Below are 20,054 nucleotides of genomic sequence, written 5' to 3' on the forward strand. Positions count from 1 at the left end.
TTTTAGAGATGCTAATTGGCTTTCTCCATCAGTTGCTGTGGCAGTGATCTATGAATTTGATTTTTGATTTTCGTGGTATTCTGGTGATTCAGCTGGGGAAGAAAAGACACTTGAAATCGTGATATAATACAGTGATGTTTCTTTGAAATGCACATTACAAGTGCCAGCGATATCCATAATTCTAACATTCCTATAAATTTCTAGCAAATAAGTTTTAGGATGTAATATTTTGTGGTTTATTTTTAACCATAATGTTTTTCTTGTTTGAAGTTTGAGCAAATTTATTTCCATTTCTGCAACATTTTCAAGGCTGAAACAAAATCAGTTTTTGAGTAACGCGATTTTAGTTTAATGACCATATATGTGACAAAATGCCCTTTAAAATGTGTGGTTAGAAGCTCCTCGTTGGAACTGAATTACTCAAAATAGAAGAAATTGTTTGCCAAAAATTAGCACTGACTGATTGTGAATAATGTTTTTCTCTCTTGAATTCATTAGGCCTATATATTCAGGACTAGACCTTGTTTTTCTAAGTGCCGAGTATCTCTCACCAATTTTAGTGTGGTTGGAGGTGCCCACGTGGATGGAGGGTGAGGTGGCATGCGGTTATATTGTGAAAGAGAGGAAGGAAATTTCAGGGGATTTCAGTTCTGTTCACGCTTTTCCTGCAGGACTCCTTAATTAGCGCACGATTTGAGTGATGGATCATTTTCAAAGACATTATGAGCAATGGGAATTGTCTCTATTTATAGCCCGGTTGCGATCACATCTGACTACTGGGTTTCTCAGTGTATTTATTATGTGAGTGGTACCAGCAGGAGCTCAGCATTTACATCCCCATGTTGCCATTTTTTAATGACTACTCCTTTTTAATGAAACTTCCCCATTTTGCTTTCTTGCCTTGATTTCATGACTGCAGAATTAAAACTACTGCCATCCTGGCATCAGGGGACAAAACCAACATGCTCTAATGAGTAGGTTGTGAAATTGTACGTTGATGCAAGCGGGTAGGACATACGTAAGTGGTTTAACAGACAAGAATAATGTAACTCTGGGCTGTCTGGAGTAATGGAAGCCCTTTGTTACAGCCATCTGTGATATAAAAGTACATTCCCTCTTAATTAAATACTTAGCATCAGAACTTTTTTTTTCCCCTCCAACCTATGGTTTCATTTTGTGTTCCACAAAATCAGGGAGCAGCATGACTGTTTGCTGCTTTGTATTACCACGCTGTTTTGGAGGAGCATGCCCAGTATGTACTCACAGTTCCATTTTCCGCTTGAGTCACTGGGACTTGAGTTGATATGGCCACAGGACATGTTCTGAGAACTGTATGTAGTTTCCCTTCACCTCTGATATGGATGTGGGGAAATAAAATTTAAATTTTAACTCTTTGCAGGCAACAAAATCTATGACTAGAAAACTTCCTTTGTAGGCATCTGGGTTGTTTAATTTCTTTTTTTATTTTCAAGTCTTTTGACCTTTGCTTCCTCAAGAATCCACTTTTATTCATACTATCCCTTTTGTTCTTATCACAGCATGTTACTACAGTGGAAACATTAAAGAGCTGATCAGGACAAGTCTGTAACTGCTCTACACTAAGCAGTAGTGTACCCACCTTCTAAAAACTGTGCCCTTATGGCCATTAAGCCTGAGATGTTTGTCCCCAGGGGCAGGGACCTGAAGGCCCAGAGCTGTTGGGTAGCATCGAGGTAAGGGACTGAGACCCTGACCTGTGTGTTCCCATCCGCTCTCAGTCTGGAAGCATCCTGTTATGCCTTCTCTTTCTATTATATTCTTACAGATAGGAGGAATGGCTGGTGACTGCGGGGGACAGATGCACCAATATGAGGGAGCAGAGGCTCTGTACGTGGGGTATCCACCATTCTCAGGATCCCACAGCCTACCCGTGCTGTATGTACAATTCTTATATAGTCCTGTATATAAGCTATAGTCCTATAGCTTAGTAGTGTGATAAAATCAACTGAGTAAAAATAACTGCAAATATTTTCAGGGAATTAAGAACCTGGTAAAAAAAAATATACATATCAATCAGTAATGTAACAGGCAGGCTGCTGCTTCTGAAACTTCAAAAAAATCACCAATCTTATAATACTAATTAACATATTAATATGAATTAGAGTGCTGGCTTGTCTTTTTCTAACAAACTGAATTTGGTAATGCGAAAAGTATTTAACATTAGTATTTAATTTGCAAGACTTGAAATAGTTTAATTACATTAGCTTTCAATTCCACTCTTTTCCTTCTTTTGAATCATAGAGTCATAGAATCATTAAGGTTGGAAAAGACTTCTAAGATCATCTATCTAGTCCAACCATCAACCCGTCACCCCCACGCTCACTAAACCATGTTCCTCAATGCCACATCTACACAGTTCTTGAATATCTCCATAGGCAGTGACTCCACCACCTCCCTGGGCAGCCTATGCCAGTGCCTCACCACTCTTGCTGAGAAGAAATTATTCCTAACACCCAACTTGAACCTTCCCGGTGCAACTTCTGGCCATTCCCTCTTGTCATATCACTGTTACATGGGAGAAGAGGTCGACCCCCACCTCACCACAACCTCCTTTCAGGCAGTTGTAGAGAGTGATAATGTCTTCTTTGAGCCTCCTCTTCTCCAGACTGAACCATCCCGGTTCCATCAGCCATTCCCCATCAGACTTGTACATCTGTCCCCCATTCACAGCTTTGTTTCACTTCTCTGGACATGCTCCAGGACCATCGTGTAGTGTGGGGCCCAAAACTGAGTACAGTGTTTGAGGTGCAGCCTCATTAGTGCTGAGAGCAGAGGGACAGTCACCTCCCTATCACGCTGACTACACTACTTCTGATACAAGCCAGGATGCCATTGGTCTTCTTGGCCACCTGTCCAAGAATAGTTCTGAGTTTTCATGAGCACATACTCCTCCCTGTAACTATTTGATATACTGGAAATGTATTTCAGTGTTGGCTTAGAGCACATAGAGTATTTTAAAATTCTGCTTGTTTGATCAGAAGAAAGGGGATATCTTGTATGATTTCATTCCAGCCAGGAAAAATGGAAATTAAGTGGAAAAGTAAGAACAGAAATAATATGAAAGGAAAAAAATAAACAAACAAAAAAGACCCAAACAGAACAGAGTGAATCTGTCACTGAGTTCCATTGCAGTTGAAAATTGCAGTCTCATTGAATTTTACCTGGAAGTGACTTCAAGCATCCAGGGTGTCAGACATTAAACTGTCACCTAGGCTTAATTCCTCATCATGATTTTTGTGCCTGTTAGAAGACAGCTTGTTTTCTTTTCTTGTACAGAAGCACAAGCTTCAGTTAGAGAGTTTGTGTGCATGTTTGTACAGGCTTGCTCACACGGGTTATTTTGTGGGAATGCCTGCATTTTACTGGGCAGCACAATTACCTGAAACTGTTGAATGGATTTTATGTGATCTGGAAGTCCCTAGATTTTCCCTTTTTTAGGAGCTCACTGAATTTATTTTTTCCTTCCTTCTTGTACTATGTCATTGCTACATCATTAGGTGGTGACAGTGTAATAGCAGACAATTTATTCTGAATCAGTCTTGACAAAGAATAGAAAAAAATATGTGAAAAGGCTTTTTTTTTTTTTTTTAGCTAGGTGTGACAGTCGGAATTTGTCTCTATTTCCTTTCAGTGGTTTTGTTATCCTCAGTAAATAATTGTGTCTTTCTTTGTTATGTTCATTGCTGTGATACTCAGGAAGTAGCATTCAGAAGTATTTCCTTTTCCTTTTTCCATGTTTTTGTGATCGTTCTTCTGTATATCCCACAGTTAACCAGACTTTTCAATTTCTACATACTACTGGTTTCTCTTTGTGCATCTGGTTCTCAAGACTAGCATTTGAAAGTCCAATCTTATATCATTATAAATTATGAATTTCACTTGACCACATGTTGAATCTGGAACCATAAATTCTAGTCTATATTAACTGTTAATTGTTTACCTCCTGGTCAACTGCTCAGCATTGTTATCTTCTGTGATAAGTGGTGTGCTGAATTTGTATGAAATTTCATCCTGGATTTTGCTTCCATTTCTACTGGTGCTCTAGACTGCTGTGGTAAATCTGTGGAGCAATTGGGGGGCCACAGTTCTTTAGGTTCTGCAACACTTTTCTTATGATGGGACCAGGCAGGTCCTATCACATTCTACAAATGAATGTCTCTAGTTTTTCCACTAATCTTCTAGAACAGTGACTTCATACGTGGTCTTTATGTGGTGATGATTCTCTAAACATTGTTCTCTTTAGATAACAATTAGATGCCCTTTGCCAGGTAACTTTACAGCTTGGAACTACTGATAAACTTGTAGTTTTCAGTAGTATTTCAGGTCGGAAGGTAGCTTAGGAGGGCTCAAGTTCAACCTCCAGTTCAAAGCAGGCTAACTCTTAGACCAGGTTGCTCTAGGCTGGGTTTTGGAAAATAACCTCTCTGGATGCTTTGCCACCAGACTGGCCTCAATGTGAATAAGTTTCTCTTATAACCAGTTTGAAACTCTTTTGCTTTGAGCCATGCCTTTGTTTGTCTTCTTCCCATCATGAACCAGCGTACAGAGCCTCAGTCATCTCTCCATAGGTACTGCCAAGCTGCTGCTAAGTTTCTCAAAACCATCTCTTCTCCAGCCTGAGCAAACCAAGCTCCTTCAGCCTCTGCTTGCAGGACCAGTGCTCAGCCATCCTGGTGGCACTCCATTGAGCTCATTCCAGTTTATCAGTCTTCCTGAATTTGGAGACTCCACAGGTAGACCCAGTACTATAGACATAGTCTAATAGTACGGAGTAGAGGGTGACAGTCACTTCTCTGGCTCATTCAGCCAAGGTTCATACAGTTGTCTGCCTTTGTTGCTAGGTACTGCTTTCTCAGGGCCAGCTGCTGTCTGCCAGGGCCCCCTGCCCCAATTTGGAGCAGCTCCCCAGGCAGGCGGTGGCCAGCTGTGCTGCTTCCAGCATGAAGACGGGGTGTAACTGGGTGCACATGCCTCTCTGAGTGGAGTCCTGGGTGAAAAACATTCACTAGATATAAATGATTTACACAGTGACATAGGTACTGTGCATCTTTCAAATATTCAATTAATGATAAATAACATTTTTTCTTTGTGCTTTGACATTGAAGAGACCACTGAGAGTGTAAAAGAATCACTTAAACTGGTTACACTAAATGCATTTACGCCAAATTCATTTGTCACAGTATTCCAAGCCTGGCCCTTTTTATTTTTAATATGTCAATCTTTCAATTTTTATTACCTTTCTGTTTTAGAATTAGAATTATTTTATTTTTATGTATCAGCAGTGGGTACCTCAGTCAGCAAATAGACTGTTTTTTTCCACTAGAATATTTTGCTATCTCACAGCTGTGCTGCTGTGTGCTAACTTTTCACTGAATGATTATTTAATCATTAAACCTGAAATGCCTAGAGGTCTCAAGGGAACTGTACACAAATTAAATCAAGAAGTTCTTCAGCACTGCTGCTTAAACACAGGACATTTATCAGGGAATACAATTTCCTTGGGGTTCCTTCAGCTTTCCCTGTGGCCTTGATTATTCCATCTGAGATTTCCGTCTTAAAGAACATTCCACAGAACATTGCAAAGGATGGTTTCGGTTGAGGAAACCAGATGTAGCTCCATCTTACCCTGCAGGTTCACATATTCTCCTTTGGTATTTAACAGAGTTGTTCCTAAAGAGCATCAGTAGGCACTTTCCTTCCTGGGAGAAAAAGATGAAACTATAAGCCTGAATTATAACACCATACAAAGCGAAATGCTAAACCTTTGCTTAATTTGTGCTGTAATTCTAAGAGTTTTTCCGACAAATATTCACCTGGTGTATGCAATTTCCTTGGGTGTTGGTTGCTGTTAGTCAAAAATTGTGAGGAGCTGCAGCCGCCATGAGGCCTCCCCTCTGCTCTGCTCTGTGCTGAGCAAATGCAGGGACCTCAGCCGCTCCTCACATGTCTTCCCCTCTGCCTCCTGCATATGTGATGACAGTTTTCTGTGTTTACCTCTAGTTGGCTTTTCTTCAAGTGCGATGTGATTTTAACTAGGCATCAGAAAAATGAAGTTATGTAGTGGTGGCTAGCAGGAAAGAGTAATGTAATTTGAAGTGTGCCCTGTTTTGTTGACGGCACTTCCAGCCTTTCTGCATTGACTAATGTTACAAAATGAGAGGGAGGGAAACTGAGCACTGTGGAAATCCACAGGATCCAGAGATAGAAGAGATGAAGCTGCTCATGGTGACTGCTCATTATCCGTATGAGTTCAGGGTACCTTTTTTCTCTTTCAGAAAAAGATAAATCAGTTCTATGAGACCTTGGTGTCTTCTTTCTTGTTCTCAGTGGAAATTAGCAACACAGTTATGGGTTGCTTCTACTACTAGGCAGTGTAAGTGTGGTAATTGGTGTTCTTAGGTTGATTACTGGCCCAGTTCCTGGAAGAATATTGTAGTCCATCCTTTGGCTTGTTACTGTTGTCTGTACATTAGAGATGTAGGTGAGCATGTAGTGATTGCTGTTAGGTGCTTACTTTCTTACCTCAGTATGCAACGCCAGTACTGTTTGATAATAACTATTTCTGTTTGGATTGTGGGAAAAGTAAATTGGACTGTATTATTTTATAGTTGTGATTCATCTTCCACACTTCTTTTGGCTATCCAAAATAAAACCCATCAGTGAAAAATCTTAGATGGATTTTCTGGAATTGCTGAGAAACCAGATGTTCAAAATCAAACTTTTCAAAGCTTGGCAGGAGCGTTTTAGAGAAAGTCTTCTTTGTCTACCTGTCTTCCTGTTAGATCTGGCACCTCTGCATTAAGTTTGATTTATTTGAGTTCTGATACAGAGGATTATGTGAGTATGACTTACCCATTTGACCGTAATCAGCATGCTAAAATTCTAGGGGACAGACAGCTCCTTTAGCTTATTACTGTGTTTCATCTTGCCTGACAGCCTTGCCCCAGGAGAAAGGAGGAGTATCTCTGTACGGATTGTTTTGTGAGGGAGTATGTGGGCTCTTCAGTGTAAAATGGGGAAGGATTGATTCAAGCCTCATTCCTTCGATCCTATCACTGTGATAAGCAGAGGTGAATTTTCTCTAGCAGCCATTCTTTTAAAAGGATGACTCCTCCTCTTCTTTCAGGTGCCTATCCTCAGCTTGTTATTCTAAATCCCTTACGGATACAAGGATTTCTGTGAAGCCTGCCAAGACTAAACTTTGCATTCTCTCAGGTGCCCCAAACAATTCTGCCCTGTAAGAAGCAGTACCTTTTGGCATGTGCCTCTGAGGAACTCAGAGTCACCTTTCAGAGATGAGGAGTCTACTTCCTAAGCGTTTCAGTATCTATGCCTTCCTTCTTTGCCTGGATACATACTGCAATTGACAGACCTTTCACGTGGTCTTGAAAACAAATCAATCCAGCCTGCTGGAAGGGCACTGGGACAAACTTGTCAGAGCTCATGGCTTTGTCCTTAGTGTCCTACAGTCATTCTTTGCACAAGTCTGTGCCCAGAGGTCACCTTCTCTTGCGTGTCCTTGTTCACGTTTTTTAGATTTTCTCAAAGCCTTTTATATCTTTACATGCTTATAGCTATGTAACACTAGTCCCTTCCCTTTCCTTTCCTTTTCTCTTCCCCCTGTCCAATTAAACCAAGGTGGGGGCCTTGATTTTACCTCACAACCTGTTGGCAGAGTTGAGATCTGGTGTTATTTTTTCCCTCTTGAATTCTGTTATTCTTGTATTTTGTTGGTTCTCCTCCTATTTTTCCAAGTGCTTCTTTGCTCAGCATTAATCCTTCTCCAGTAAGCTAGGGAGCCTTGGAGTTCTGTCTTTCACCAGCTCCTCTGCTGTCTGTTCATAATTACCTTATTTACTATGATTTTAGCATTTTATTTTTTTCAAGCAATTCCCAGTTTTGCTTTGTTTACAGCTCTGTCTATCCATCCTGTCCTACAGCTGACTGATTCATACATCTCACCTTCAGTGCCTTCTCACTAGTCCAGAATTTTAGTATTTTCTGTTTTGTTTTTTTTTCCTTCTGTCCTATTAATAGTTTCATGTTTTACTCTGCCAGATTTGTAAATTCTGTGGTGTTTTTCTGCAGACAGCTTTCATACTTAACCCATCATTACAAATAATTACTTTTAATTATGAAGTCCCAAATATACCTACTGGTCTACCAAAACTAACACCTCCTTTTCAGATATTTTACTGCATTGAGGGGAAGACATGAGTGGAGATTAATGAGTAATAAACTCAGTTTAGTGCCCGTTTCTGTATCTTTTTTAAGGTGTCTGTATATCGTTTTGCCATCAAGTTTGAAAAATGTGGCTAGGGTGATTTTTCAGGAAGTGGTTAGTATGCTATTTACTCACTTTAACATGCATTTAAATGCATTGGAATTCATCTAAATAGTTACTTGCTGAGGTTTCCATACTTCACTAATAATCAACAGCAACAATTCTGTCATTTTGGACTCTAGTAAATGAAACCCGACCTATGGTACAGAATAAGTAATAATCTCTGTCAGACTGGACAGAGAACTCATTTTGGGTAAAAATAAGCTGCTGGTGTGGTTTACTGTGTTGTATTTAGCTTCTTAAACTGTACTACTATGATGCTATTTGAAAAATGTGAACATGTATGCTTTCAGAATGGGGGTTCCAGAGATGAACGGTTGCAGCTACAGTCTTCAAAATTTTTGCAGCACTTTTTATGTAAGGGATGAATTTTCTAGGGGGAACATACGGTCCACACTGTGTGTACTTCTGACTTTTCAATAAGAGAAAAATCTGTAGAAGGTTGTGATGTATTAAATCAAAGGAAAAGAGCTGGGTGCAGTTCTTTTTTTTTTTTTCCTTTGGTATTAGTGAATATAAAGTTGAAAAGTATGCAGAGAGTTCTGTGTCTGCTCAGAACATGTCAAATATTTATACACAGTTCAGTTATGTCCCAAATAACACACTGTAGCATTGTAAACTGCTTGGACTCATATGAGAATGGGAACAGAAGGTTATACAAGTCAACATCAGAGTATGGTATGCTGTAATATGGCATGCTACTCCAGCTGTAGCTGAGAAAGCTCTCAGAGAAAGTATTATAGTCTATAGTATATTCTGACAAACTTTTCTAGTGGAAGTGCATCTTAGTTTTGTAATGTTTTTATTGTTTAATAACTACCTGCAGTGTTCTGGACACTGTAATGTGTGTTTGTGCTGATTTTCACACACCAGACAGATGAAATCAAGCACTTCCTGAGAAGCCATGCAAAGCTGTCTCCTCATTGTAAGCCAAAAGGCTGTTTTCTTTAGCTCCATCTTGCCAAATTACACAACTATAGAAACAACTGAAATAGGACTGTAACGAGGACTAGGGACAATGTAATTCCTCATGGAAGATCTACTGAAGCCTTTCTCTGGGTTGCTCTTACAAATAGGAAAGTATTTTTATCCACTTGTGAAGTTCGAGCACGCTGTTTCAGTGGAGGAGCCTGTTTAGCAATTCACAACGGTAGGGTTTAAGGGAAGAATGTACCTCTGTGCCCCAGTAATGAGCAGTAATGAGCAGCACTTGCTGCCTTTGATGCAGAGTGCTTTGCCTTGTGGAGTATAGTGCAGTCTAACACATAACAACATAACTTTCCCTGTTATATTCTGTATTATTAAGGAACTTGCTGTGTAGAAGCACTCACACATGAATAGCTCATTTGGGATAAAGTTATCTAAAAATATCTCCTGGGACCATCATGATTTTTCAAATGAGCCTTAACAGTGTTCAGTGCAATCTTGAGAAAATCCTTACTTTGGTGTGAGGATGGGTGTAACATGAATAGGCTTCACATGGACTTCTGAATGGAGAGTCCTTGGGAGGATCTGACTCACAGTTGGCATGGATCTCATTCAAGATGCTATATATTATTAGGCACTTCATGTTATTTAGCACTGCTAGAGGAAATATCTTGAGGTGTGACTAATTTAAAATAGCAGTAGTAGCAGATGGACAACAGAAAATGGCACTGAAGAGTTGATGGCATGAGAAGCGTTTGATTCCTTGCAAGCATGTAGTGCAGGCTGAGCACAGCCTTCCAGCTCCGGCAGAAGTTCTGCCATTAGCACGAACCTGGTATTTGGTCTGTATTTATGACCGTCATGAAGTCTTTGGAGAATCTCAGTCATACACTGAAAGGAAGAGCAGATAATAGTATTTCACGAGCACTCTGCTTTCAAACAGACTTTCTTGGCAGTGCTCCCAGTACTCCAACAGAGTCCCCACCTAGTGAACCGAGGGTCACCTTTCTAACAGCGAGGAGGAGACAAGCTGATGGGATTTTATGCAGCTTTACATTTTAAGGTGACTGTCCTGAGCAGTTAGCCACTCGTGTTAAGTAATGGACTGATTGAAAGTAGTTGTCTCATGAACCTGGAAGACCTGGGGGGAATTTATTCAAATTTTTGTTTTTCACATGTGAAGAAATCTCAGAAATACCCATGTCTCTATCGTTACTAAAGCTTTTTTCTTTTTTCTTTTTTTTTTTTTTTCTTTTTTTCTTGAGCATGTATACTTTTATTCCAGTTTGGGTAGCATTTGTAATACGAGTACTCTGTGTGTAACGTACTGTTAACACAGAAGTACAGTGCCTCAGGCATTGCGCGTATTAGTTCACCTAACTGCGCCTAGATGAAGTTTCAGTTTAGTAACCATCGGATGTAGTATCATGGGCAACAGTAGCTCCAGTGATCAGTCCAGATTAGGTTACATTTAAGGAAAGTGTAGCTCCTTGAAATAGTTTCAGGGTTCTGCACAAAGGGTTGATCTGAGCCAGCTGATATTACCGTACTGTGTGCTATGTGGAACCAGGTAAGACTTATCGCATCTCTTTGTGCGCTACAGAGGAAAGCTGATCTCCTTTCACTGGGTTGTTCTTTAGTCCTTACATTTACTTACTATCTTCAGTCTTGTCTTCTGTGTGGTCCAGATAAAACCAGCTCTAGAAATAATTTGGGACTTGGTAGTCACAATCATCAGAGACCATGACCAGTTGTTTCTTATTGCTACCATTGCACAGGATTGCTGTTGATAAAACAAAAACTACTGGTGAAATTTTGTCTTTCTGGAGTGTAGAGTTCTCTTGCTAGTTCTTCCTGCAGTGGTGGGAACTGGTGACATGTAAGAAAAAATGGATTGCTGTGGAAAATCATGTCAGAAACTTTGATAGAGTTCCAGCAGTGTTTGCAGACCAGTATGGAAGTAGCATCTGCCATAGAAGGAAACTCTGCGCTGTGTTTCTGCTCCGTGTTTGGCAAATGAAGAGAAGAACACCCTGATGAACTGGGAAAAAAAATCCCACCCTGCAGATAAGTCACCTTAGCAACTTCCACATGGCTAAACCTGTCAGGTGACATTCCTGCTGGATGAGGGGGTGGGACATTCCTATTATAGCTGGAGATGTTTGTAGGGATGTAGGGCAATGATGCCTTACCTACGCAAAGGCAAGAGATGGTCTGTTTTCACACTGCAGCCTGGTGGTCACGCTGACAAAACTGTGATCTTGATTCAGCCTGAATGAGAATAAGAAATATTTTCATAGCCTTATTTATTTATTTATTTATTGTAACATGCTTTATTACTAAGGGATCCTATGCTTTGGAAAGAGTCCACTCATTCATTGTTTTTTTATGCCGTGTTTTGACTATAATACATGTGAGCTTTCATTCCCTTCATTATTGGTAGCTTCTTATTTCCTGAAATACCAAGGGAATAACTAGAGCATGTGTAACATCTTTTTTTTTATTATTGTTTTTATTTTTGTGATCTTACGATTACTAACTATATGTTAATTCTCATTTTAGGAGTCGTTCATATCTAAACTGACTTTACTTCTGGTGCTGCTTGAGATAGAAATTATGAAAGATTGCCTCTTCCTGGCAAAGCAATCCATCTAGATTTGTGTGCAATGTTCAGTGCATGTGTATTTTAATGATGCACTGCTGTCTGATAATTCAGATTTATATACTTTGTGCTGATGTATTCGGCCTTGTTTGTGTTTGTGTCCATCTTGATGATTTATATGTGAAATGTAATCTTCCAGGGAAAAACTGAATAAAAATAGTTTCACTTTGTTGAGCTTAGCAGCCAATGGAGGAATATTTACAGTGTTTATATCACTATTTTTAAAGCTGTACTTATGCACAGTATGAAATAGGTCCCTAAGCACTGTATTAGGACCGCTTTTTGAGCAATAGCATACAATACTAAATACAGCAGTGACACGAAGCAAAACGTGGCAGGGCATTTGATCATGATAAAGTCAGCGTGTACTGTGTACTCTTGGGAGAGTGGAATGAGCTGGGGGGGTAGAAAAAAGAAACACCAAACACCAGCAGTGGAGTGTTTCAGAATAATTATGTCTGTGATGCCAGTCAGGCCTTAGTCAGAAGAGCTGGAGGCCAAAGGCTGTCTCCCTGGAATGCACAAAAAGAAGAGAAGGCTCTGGGGAGAACTCATTGCAGCCTTCAAGTACTTAGAGGGAGCTTATAAACAAGATGGAGAGTGACTTTTTTACGAGTGCCTTGGTCTGATAGTGATAGGACAAGGGGAAATGGTTTTAAACTAGAAGAGAGAAGATTTAGATTTGATGTTAAGAAGAAATTCTTACTCAGAGGGTGGTGAGGCCCTGGCACAGCTGCCCATAGAGCTGTGGATGCCCCATTCCTGGAGGCACTCAGGCCCCGGGCAGCCTGAGCTGGTGGGGGGCAGCCAGCTCATGGCAGGGATTGGGGCTGGTGGGCTTTGAAGTCCCTTCCAACCCAAACCATTCTGTGATTCTACGATTCTCTGAATAAAGGTTTACTATTGCATGAGCAGCTGTCACCATCAGATGATGAATTTGTTTTCTAAAGAATATGAACTAAATGGAAAAGTGCAGAAACCAGTCTAGCAGCTTGCTGTAAATAACAGGACTCATCTTAAGAGGGATAGAGTTTACCTCAACCTATTAGTCGGAATTGTAATTACTCTTGTCTTAATCTGGACATGTAACACAGGTCAGATTAATAGCTTTGTAAAAGTTCTGGCTTCTCTCCATTGGCTGTAATTGGAACCCAGGTGACTTCTGCAGATGTGGATGTATACAGTACAAGCATCTTATTTAGTTCTGGATGTTTTATGTCATTGTGATTCTAATGGCCCGAACCCCATTGATTGTATCATGAAATTCAGTGGACCCTAATGTCAAAAACCAGGAACAGAAACAAAACGTATCAAGTTTTCCTATGAGACATCTAGTGATGACATTCAGAAATTAATGTTGCAGGGCTACAAAGCTTTTAAGACAGGCTATTGAAATAAGAATGGAGAAGAGGAAATTCTGCATTTAAAGCTGTAGACCCACAGCATTTATATGGTCTGTAAGTTGTGACCCAAGTGAAAAATTCATCTGTAATCATGGCAAATAGACAGTGTAAAAGAAGCACAGAACTACAACCAGAAGGGAAGGTTCTCATGACAGATGATAAAAATAAGTCATTTTAAAGGGGAAGATGGGCACCAACCAGAAGAAACTACAGCTGTTAAAGATATATATTGCACATATTCAGTGATAAAGCAGAAATATTTAATTAAGGTACCTGCTGATAATAGTGCGACTGACTTTCTTAAGCAGAGATAAGTGAATTTAGAGCAGAGACACCAGATGGCACAGAAAACTGCAGGTACTCTTTCTGTACTGATCCTGCTTGTGGCTTTGTGAAAGGGATTGATAAGATGGCCAGGGATGAGGCTAAACTCAGTTTCTTTTGTGTGATGTGGAGGACTGTTAAATCTTCAGCCATATTCCCCGAGACCTGTTGATTCTGTGGTAACAGTACGAATCCTCGTAAACAAAATTCCCATTTTGTTTAATTTCTTTGTACAAAGATTTCGTTGGCAGTAAGGACTGGTTGTCACTGTTCCTCACACTGAGACTGTTTATTCACCCAGTAGCACACTGCAACACGTATTTGTTGAGTCCCATGTACACGTGCTTGCCTTACAGCACAGAGGCTGATACCAGCTGAAACAAAGTAGTGATTTGCATCGTGATGGGTTATGATGCTTCCTTTGCATGTTATTATTGTTGCTATTTAAGTAAGAAACCCTGAAGTTTATTTCGGACAACGTATAAATACTGTATTGCCATAAAAATGTTGGTAGGAACATTTTGTATATTCAGAGGTAAAGTATTGTACTTGTTCAAGATATCTCAAACTTCCTTTTGTGGGCATTTGCAGTTCCTTGGAGCCAAATTCAGTTCCTAGTAAAGTTGGTGGAAATCTTTTGGTCAGTTCCAGAGGGATTTGTATCAAATTTGTTTTTGAAGCTGCCAAGTTTTAGAAAGTTGATGTTTTAGGGTTTGCCAAGTGCCTAATATGGTGAGGTGGAGAAGGCCAAGGCTTCCTCTGGGACTCTGCATAACGTGTGTAGTAGTACAGTGAAATCATCTTAATTGGATGGGGGAACGGAGGCTTCATTGGGTCTATCTGGTGCCTACTTTAGAATGTGTATGTAGAATAATGTAGGAATAATATATAGGATAATAGAAATATATAAATATACATATATATAGGATAATAGAATAATATAGGAATTATGGGAACTAATCAAGAGGATCTGAAATCTTAATCTGTGAGGAGCAGTGCAACTGAACTAACAGAAGAGGCGTGGAGGGAAAACAGGAGAAGAAGTGCAGTGCACTTTGGACAGAACTTTGAGTCACAGAAAAGCCATTCAAGGGGAACTATTCTGTTTGATACCAACTGGAAGGGAGAAACTGTTCTTGAATAGAGAAGAGCCAGTGTGAGTGAGAATTGCTGTAGGATGGCAGAGCTCCCATTTTAGGAACAGAAACAGGTAGACAGAAAGGACTGGAGCAGCAGGGCAAAGGGGGTAAAAGGGGATGGTAGGGATCACCTTGAGAAAGGATGAAGGGAATTGATTGTTCCTCAAAGAAACTGTTAAGGAAACATATGCATATTGTGACAGCACAGAAGGAGGATAAAATAAAAGTAAAATAAATCTGTCTAAATTATAACTTTATTATTTATGTCAGGCACAAGAAGGAACTGTGTAGAAAATTAAAACTAATTTGAGTGGTTAAGAATGAGTATAAAAGAATAGCAAAAGATAAAAAGATCAAAGAAATCAAGGAAAAAAAAAGTGATCCAGTTACAAGAACAAACATTAGGAATAACAGAAATTTTTCTAGAAGTACTTTACTGCTAAGAGGATATTCCAGGAAAGGGTTGTTCTACTTAACACATTACGTCAATCTTCACTAGTGGCATTAAGAGTGTATGGAAAACTCAGCCTAGAACAGAAAAAGGATGGATTAGAGAGTATTTAATAGGTTAGGTGTCTGCAGGTTAGATGTGCCTGTACTTGGAAACGGGAGAAACTAGAAAAATCAATCTCAGCCCTGTTAGCAATTAACGTGGGGAAGCTGAAGAAGATAAATGAAAGATGGTGGGGAAAAAAAAATAGAAAACTTCATCATTAAAAGGGAGGAGTGGCTTCCCTGCCTAAAGGAAGAGAGACGTCAGAGGTCTGTGGGTCATGCTTGTTCTTAGAGAAATTATGGACAAATAAACATTTTGGAAGTACCTGGAGAAAATGGGATAAACAGCAAAGGGCACGGATTTGTTGGAACTATCTAATGTCCTGTAACAAGAGAACATAACTTTTGGATAAGAGAAAAGGAGCAGATTTCTACATTTCCAGTTTAAGGAACTTAAATAGTGTTTTGTAAGACCCTCCTATAAACAAGGTGGGGATTAATGTGCTGTGTGAATATAAATTGCATGGGATGGGTCCAAAACTGGGTGGAGAAGGGAACTACCAAGCAGCTAGTGCTGTTTCATGGCCATATGTCTATTCCATCAGCGTTTATTTTAGATATTGTTCTGGGTTTTTTTTTTTCAGTGATAATCTAGGTTATGTATGAGTATATTTATTAGATTTACTGGTGTCACAGAGTTGAGAATGGATTGGAATAATGCTGGAGATTAGAATTCACAGTGAGCTTAGCACATTGCAGAAATGGTTTGGGGAAGAAGGTGGTACTTAATAGATGCTTGGTACTGCTCCTAGGCAGAATAGCCATACAAGACAGCTGGTGAAGCAGTGGTTTTGGAAAATCATATGCAAGTCATGAAAATTACATGAGTAGACGTAATCACGTTGCTATGAAAAAGGTGTGGGTGGATGAAAATACATATAGCCTGCAAAATGTCAGTGCAGTATTTCATCTGTTGTGCTGAGCAGCAGCTCAGCACCATGCAACTGCTCACTCCTCTCCCCAGGTGGGATGGGGAGAGAATCAGGTGGGCAAAATGGTGAGAACCTACCAAACTGTAGGTAAAGCAAAAGCTGCATACATAAATAAATCAGAATAAGAAATTTGCTGCTTCCCATCAGCAAGCAGACGTTCAGCCACTTCCAGAAGAGCAGAGCTCATCACGTGTGGTGGCTTTTTGGGAAGACATACATCATCACTCCAGACATTCCCATTCCTCCTTCTTCACCCCTGCTTTTATTGCTGAGCATGGCACCACAGGGTATGGGGCATTTCTTTGGTCAGTTTGGGCCAGCTGTCCTCATGCTGTCCCCTCCCAGCCCCCTCTACACCCCCAGCTCCTCACTGTCAGGGCAGCACAGGAAGCTTAAACATCCTTGGGTGGCACTGCTCAGCAACTAAAACATTGGTGTGCTATCACTGCTGTGTTCATCCCAAATCCAAAACATGGCAGCATGCAAACCTCTGCTAAGAAAATTAACTCTATCCCAGCTGAAACCATGACAACTCAGTACTGTGTTCAGCTCAAATATTGTGTCTGGTTTTGATCATCGCACTTCAGTAAAGCATGACAAATTGGAGAGAGCTGAGAGGACAGCCATGAGGATAATTAAATATGGAAAGTATGACTTGTAAGAAAAGACTTTAAAAATCAGAAGTATTTACCATAAAAAGTAAGAGAGAGAGAGAAAAATTTTCAACTGTATAAAAAAGCCTTGTATTTACACAGGCAATGGGAAAGGCCTGATCTCTGTATCCAGCATGGATTGCTTAGACTCTGAACAGACAGGACTGGGTTGGACAGGAGAGGAAAATTTCTGATGGTAAGGTCAGATCACTTATGAGTGGTTACTTGGGAAGCTGTGAAGTATCTTGGAGATCTTTCAAAACGCAAAAAAACGTGACCAAAATTGATGTAAATGTACCCTTTTCCACCAGCAGTTTGGCGATGCCCTGCTGTGGACTCTTATCAGCAATATCTTCTGTGGTTCTCAGCGGAGTGTGTCACATTGCTACGCATGGCGTGCAGTGCGTTTGTGAATGTAATTCTTGTGAAACGATATTTTACTTTCAACTAAGACTGTAATTGTTTTTGTTTCAGTGTGTGCAGAAGCTTACAATCCCGATGAAGAGGAGGACGATGCAGAAACCAGGGTATTTAATGCTTTATTGTTGGGTTTTTTCAGTTCTGATGTGCTACATTAAGGAAGAAAATTTAGGACTGATTACATACGTTATGTAACCAGCATTACCATTCCTTTCCAGAACCATCCTTATTGTAATGTTCTTTAATAATTTGTGAGGTTTTCATGTTAGAGGAACACTTAAAAATTCTCTGTAATAGTCACCCGTGTAGGACACGTTAAATATCATTCTAAATTACTGTACCATGATCCATGGTCTGTTATGGGAACATTTGTGTGCAGTTACATTTGCTCAGATAATTTCTTCTCTTAGAAGTACTTACTTAGCCTCCTTATAATCTTGCAGTATTTTAAACAGCATTCTAGTATTTAGGTAAGGCATTAAAAAGATGAATTGGAAAATCACTAAGATTTTCCTATGTAGAATGCAGTAACTAATGAAATAGATTTATTTCTTTTACTCAGCTTTTAATATGAAATAGTGTGTGTGACTTTTAAAGACTGGCTTATATTTTTGTATTGAACCTAATTTCTGTCTAATTAAAGCATCGAAAAAGGTTATAAAAATAGAAGTTAAACCAATAACTTGACTGATAGTCATATTAACCAGACACTGGTGATTTAGTAAATTTCTAGCTCACTCAAGTGATGTGAAGTCTGTTGTTCACTCATTAAACTACTCTATAAACTTAGCACAGAGATTATTTTGCAAAATATTCTTTAGGAAGTAGTCATGGCAAATAGATAAATGTATCAGTGGTGTTTCTTTACAGAATATGTGTGCTCAGGAAGCAGCAGAGTAATGTTTATATAGAAACTAGTAAAATAAAGGTATCCAGAATGGGTTGTGAAAACTACCTGGACTCTACAAATGTTGAAGATCTTGTCCTCTTAAATACAGACAGGCATCATTTGCTTGTGCTGTGGTGATATAGTGTTATTGCTGGGTATTTATTCAAATCCTGAAGGTTTGGAAGGGAAAATGTTATGAAGCATGAAAAAAAATAGTGTATAAAATACTTAGGTGAATTAACTCAGCCCTTCAACTATTTGCTGCTGTATGATAATCACTTTAAAGGTTTTTCTATTATATCTCTCAGATTATTCACCCTAAAACAGATGATCAAAGAAACAGGCTGCAGGAGGCTTGCAAGGACATTCTTCTTTTTAAGAACCTAGATCCGGTAAGAGCATCTTTACAATAAACACGATTTAGAAGAGTTGATGAGAATTAATTCTCTTGAAATTTTGAATAGAAGCTTGCAGATTGGACTTCATAAGCTCTTATGTATGCTTTCTTGACCGTTCCATAAGCTCCAGAAGTGCCATTTTTATAACTGTTGTCACTTATAAAATATATTTCCTGGAGTACATTAATACGAATGTATTGGTGTGATTGTGCTGCATTTTATTTTCTTATTTTATTTTCTTATTTTATTTTTTTTACATTCATTTATGTAGGGTCATCTGTTATTTTGAACCTTTGAATTGTTTCTACTAGTTAGTTTTTATTTTCCAAAAGTGTGCTGAGTGCCTCATGAAAACCTAAACTTACCCCCAGAGCCTACATTTTAGCTACAGCTGTAACTGAACAAGCAACCTGAGAAGCAGAAGGAGAGTGAAGGGCAATAGCAAGATGTTTACATCATTATTTTGCTTGATATAGGTAATGTAAAACAATACAGATATTCTTCTTCTGTGTAGATGATTTCCTTCTATTGTCCATAAAACCAATTATGGGCTTTTTAGAAAACTGAAATGCAGTGCATGAGTGATCTGGATCAGACAGAGGTGGTAATCCTACAAAAGTGCACAGGGTTGTTTAAGGCAAAGGTGTGTGTATCAATCAAAAGGTGCATGCTGAGGTTGGGGTGACTCACAGCACAGCAAATGCTTTCTTGGGAGAGTTGATTCAGTGCTATCAGGTGGGAAAGAGTAATTATGTAAAGTTTTAAGCACGAGAACAAAAAGTTTTAAGTTTAATTCGAGAGAGAGAGAGAGAGCTAATGGAAAGACCAGCCTGCAGCTCTGTTGGGAAGTCAAGTGCTATTACAGAGAATGCAGATTGATTCATGCTGCGAGTTTCCAGCTCCTGCTTTTGTTAGCGCAGAAGCGGTGCTCTGACCCAGAGCACCCCTTCCCACAGGGGCCCTGGGGAGCAGCGAGCCACAGAGCCCTCCAGGGATTTGCAAGACCTTGGAGGCGGAGCTGGAGGAGGGTACGGAGTCTCAACATAGGGAACCATATGTGTGCATTCTTGGGATGCTGGGGAACTGACACAGGATCTCCTAGCTCCCTCGTGCTGTATGTTTAATGCGAACTTGTTGTTCCACTATACTGGTTTGTGCTAAAGTCACCCAACCATTTGGCCCTTACACTACTTAATTACTTTTTTGTGTGACTTCAGAGACTCAGAGAGGTTTGATGGCATCTGCACTGGATGTGGATTGCTTTATTTATATGTTCCTTGTTAGTGCTGCATCCTATTGTAATACTGTGTAGACACAGCATTGAACTACTCCAACTTGGGCACTTTATATGATTCTGCTAAGAGTTCTG

The 20,054-nt window shown here is 39.7% G+C and overlaps 1 protein-coding gene across 1 annotated transcript in view; it reads left to right on the forward strand.

Moving 5' to 3' along the window:
• Positions 1-20,054, forward strand: part of PRKAR2B (protein kinase cAMP-dependent type II regulatory subunit beta) — an 85,810-nt gene that overhangs the window by 47,836 nt on the left and 17,920 nt on the right. Inside the window, exons 4-5 of the mRNA XM_015275787.4 lie at positions 17,453-17,505; positions 18,596-18,679. Of these exons, the coding sequence (XP_015131273.2) occupies positions 17,453-17,505; positions 18,596-18,679 (137 nt within the window). The remainder of the gene's footprint in view (positions 1-17,452; positions 17,506-18,595; positions 18,680-20,054) is intronic.

This window comes from Gallus gallus, chromosome 1, assembly GCF_016699485.2.
Source record: "Gallus gallus isolate bGalGal1 chromosome 1, bGalGal1.mat.broiler.GRCg7b, whole genome shotgun sequence".
In the NCBI taxonomy this organism is placed as follows: Eukaryota; Metazoa; Chordata; class Aves; order Galliformes; family Phasianidae; genus Gallus; species Gallus gallus.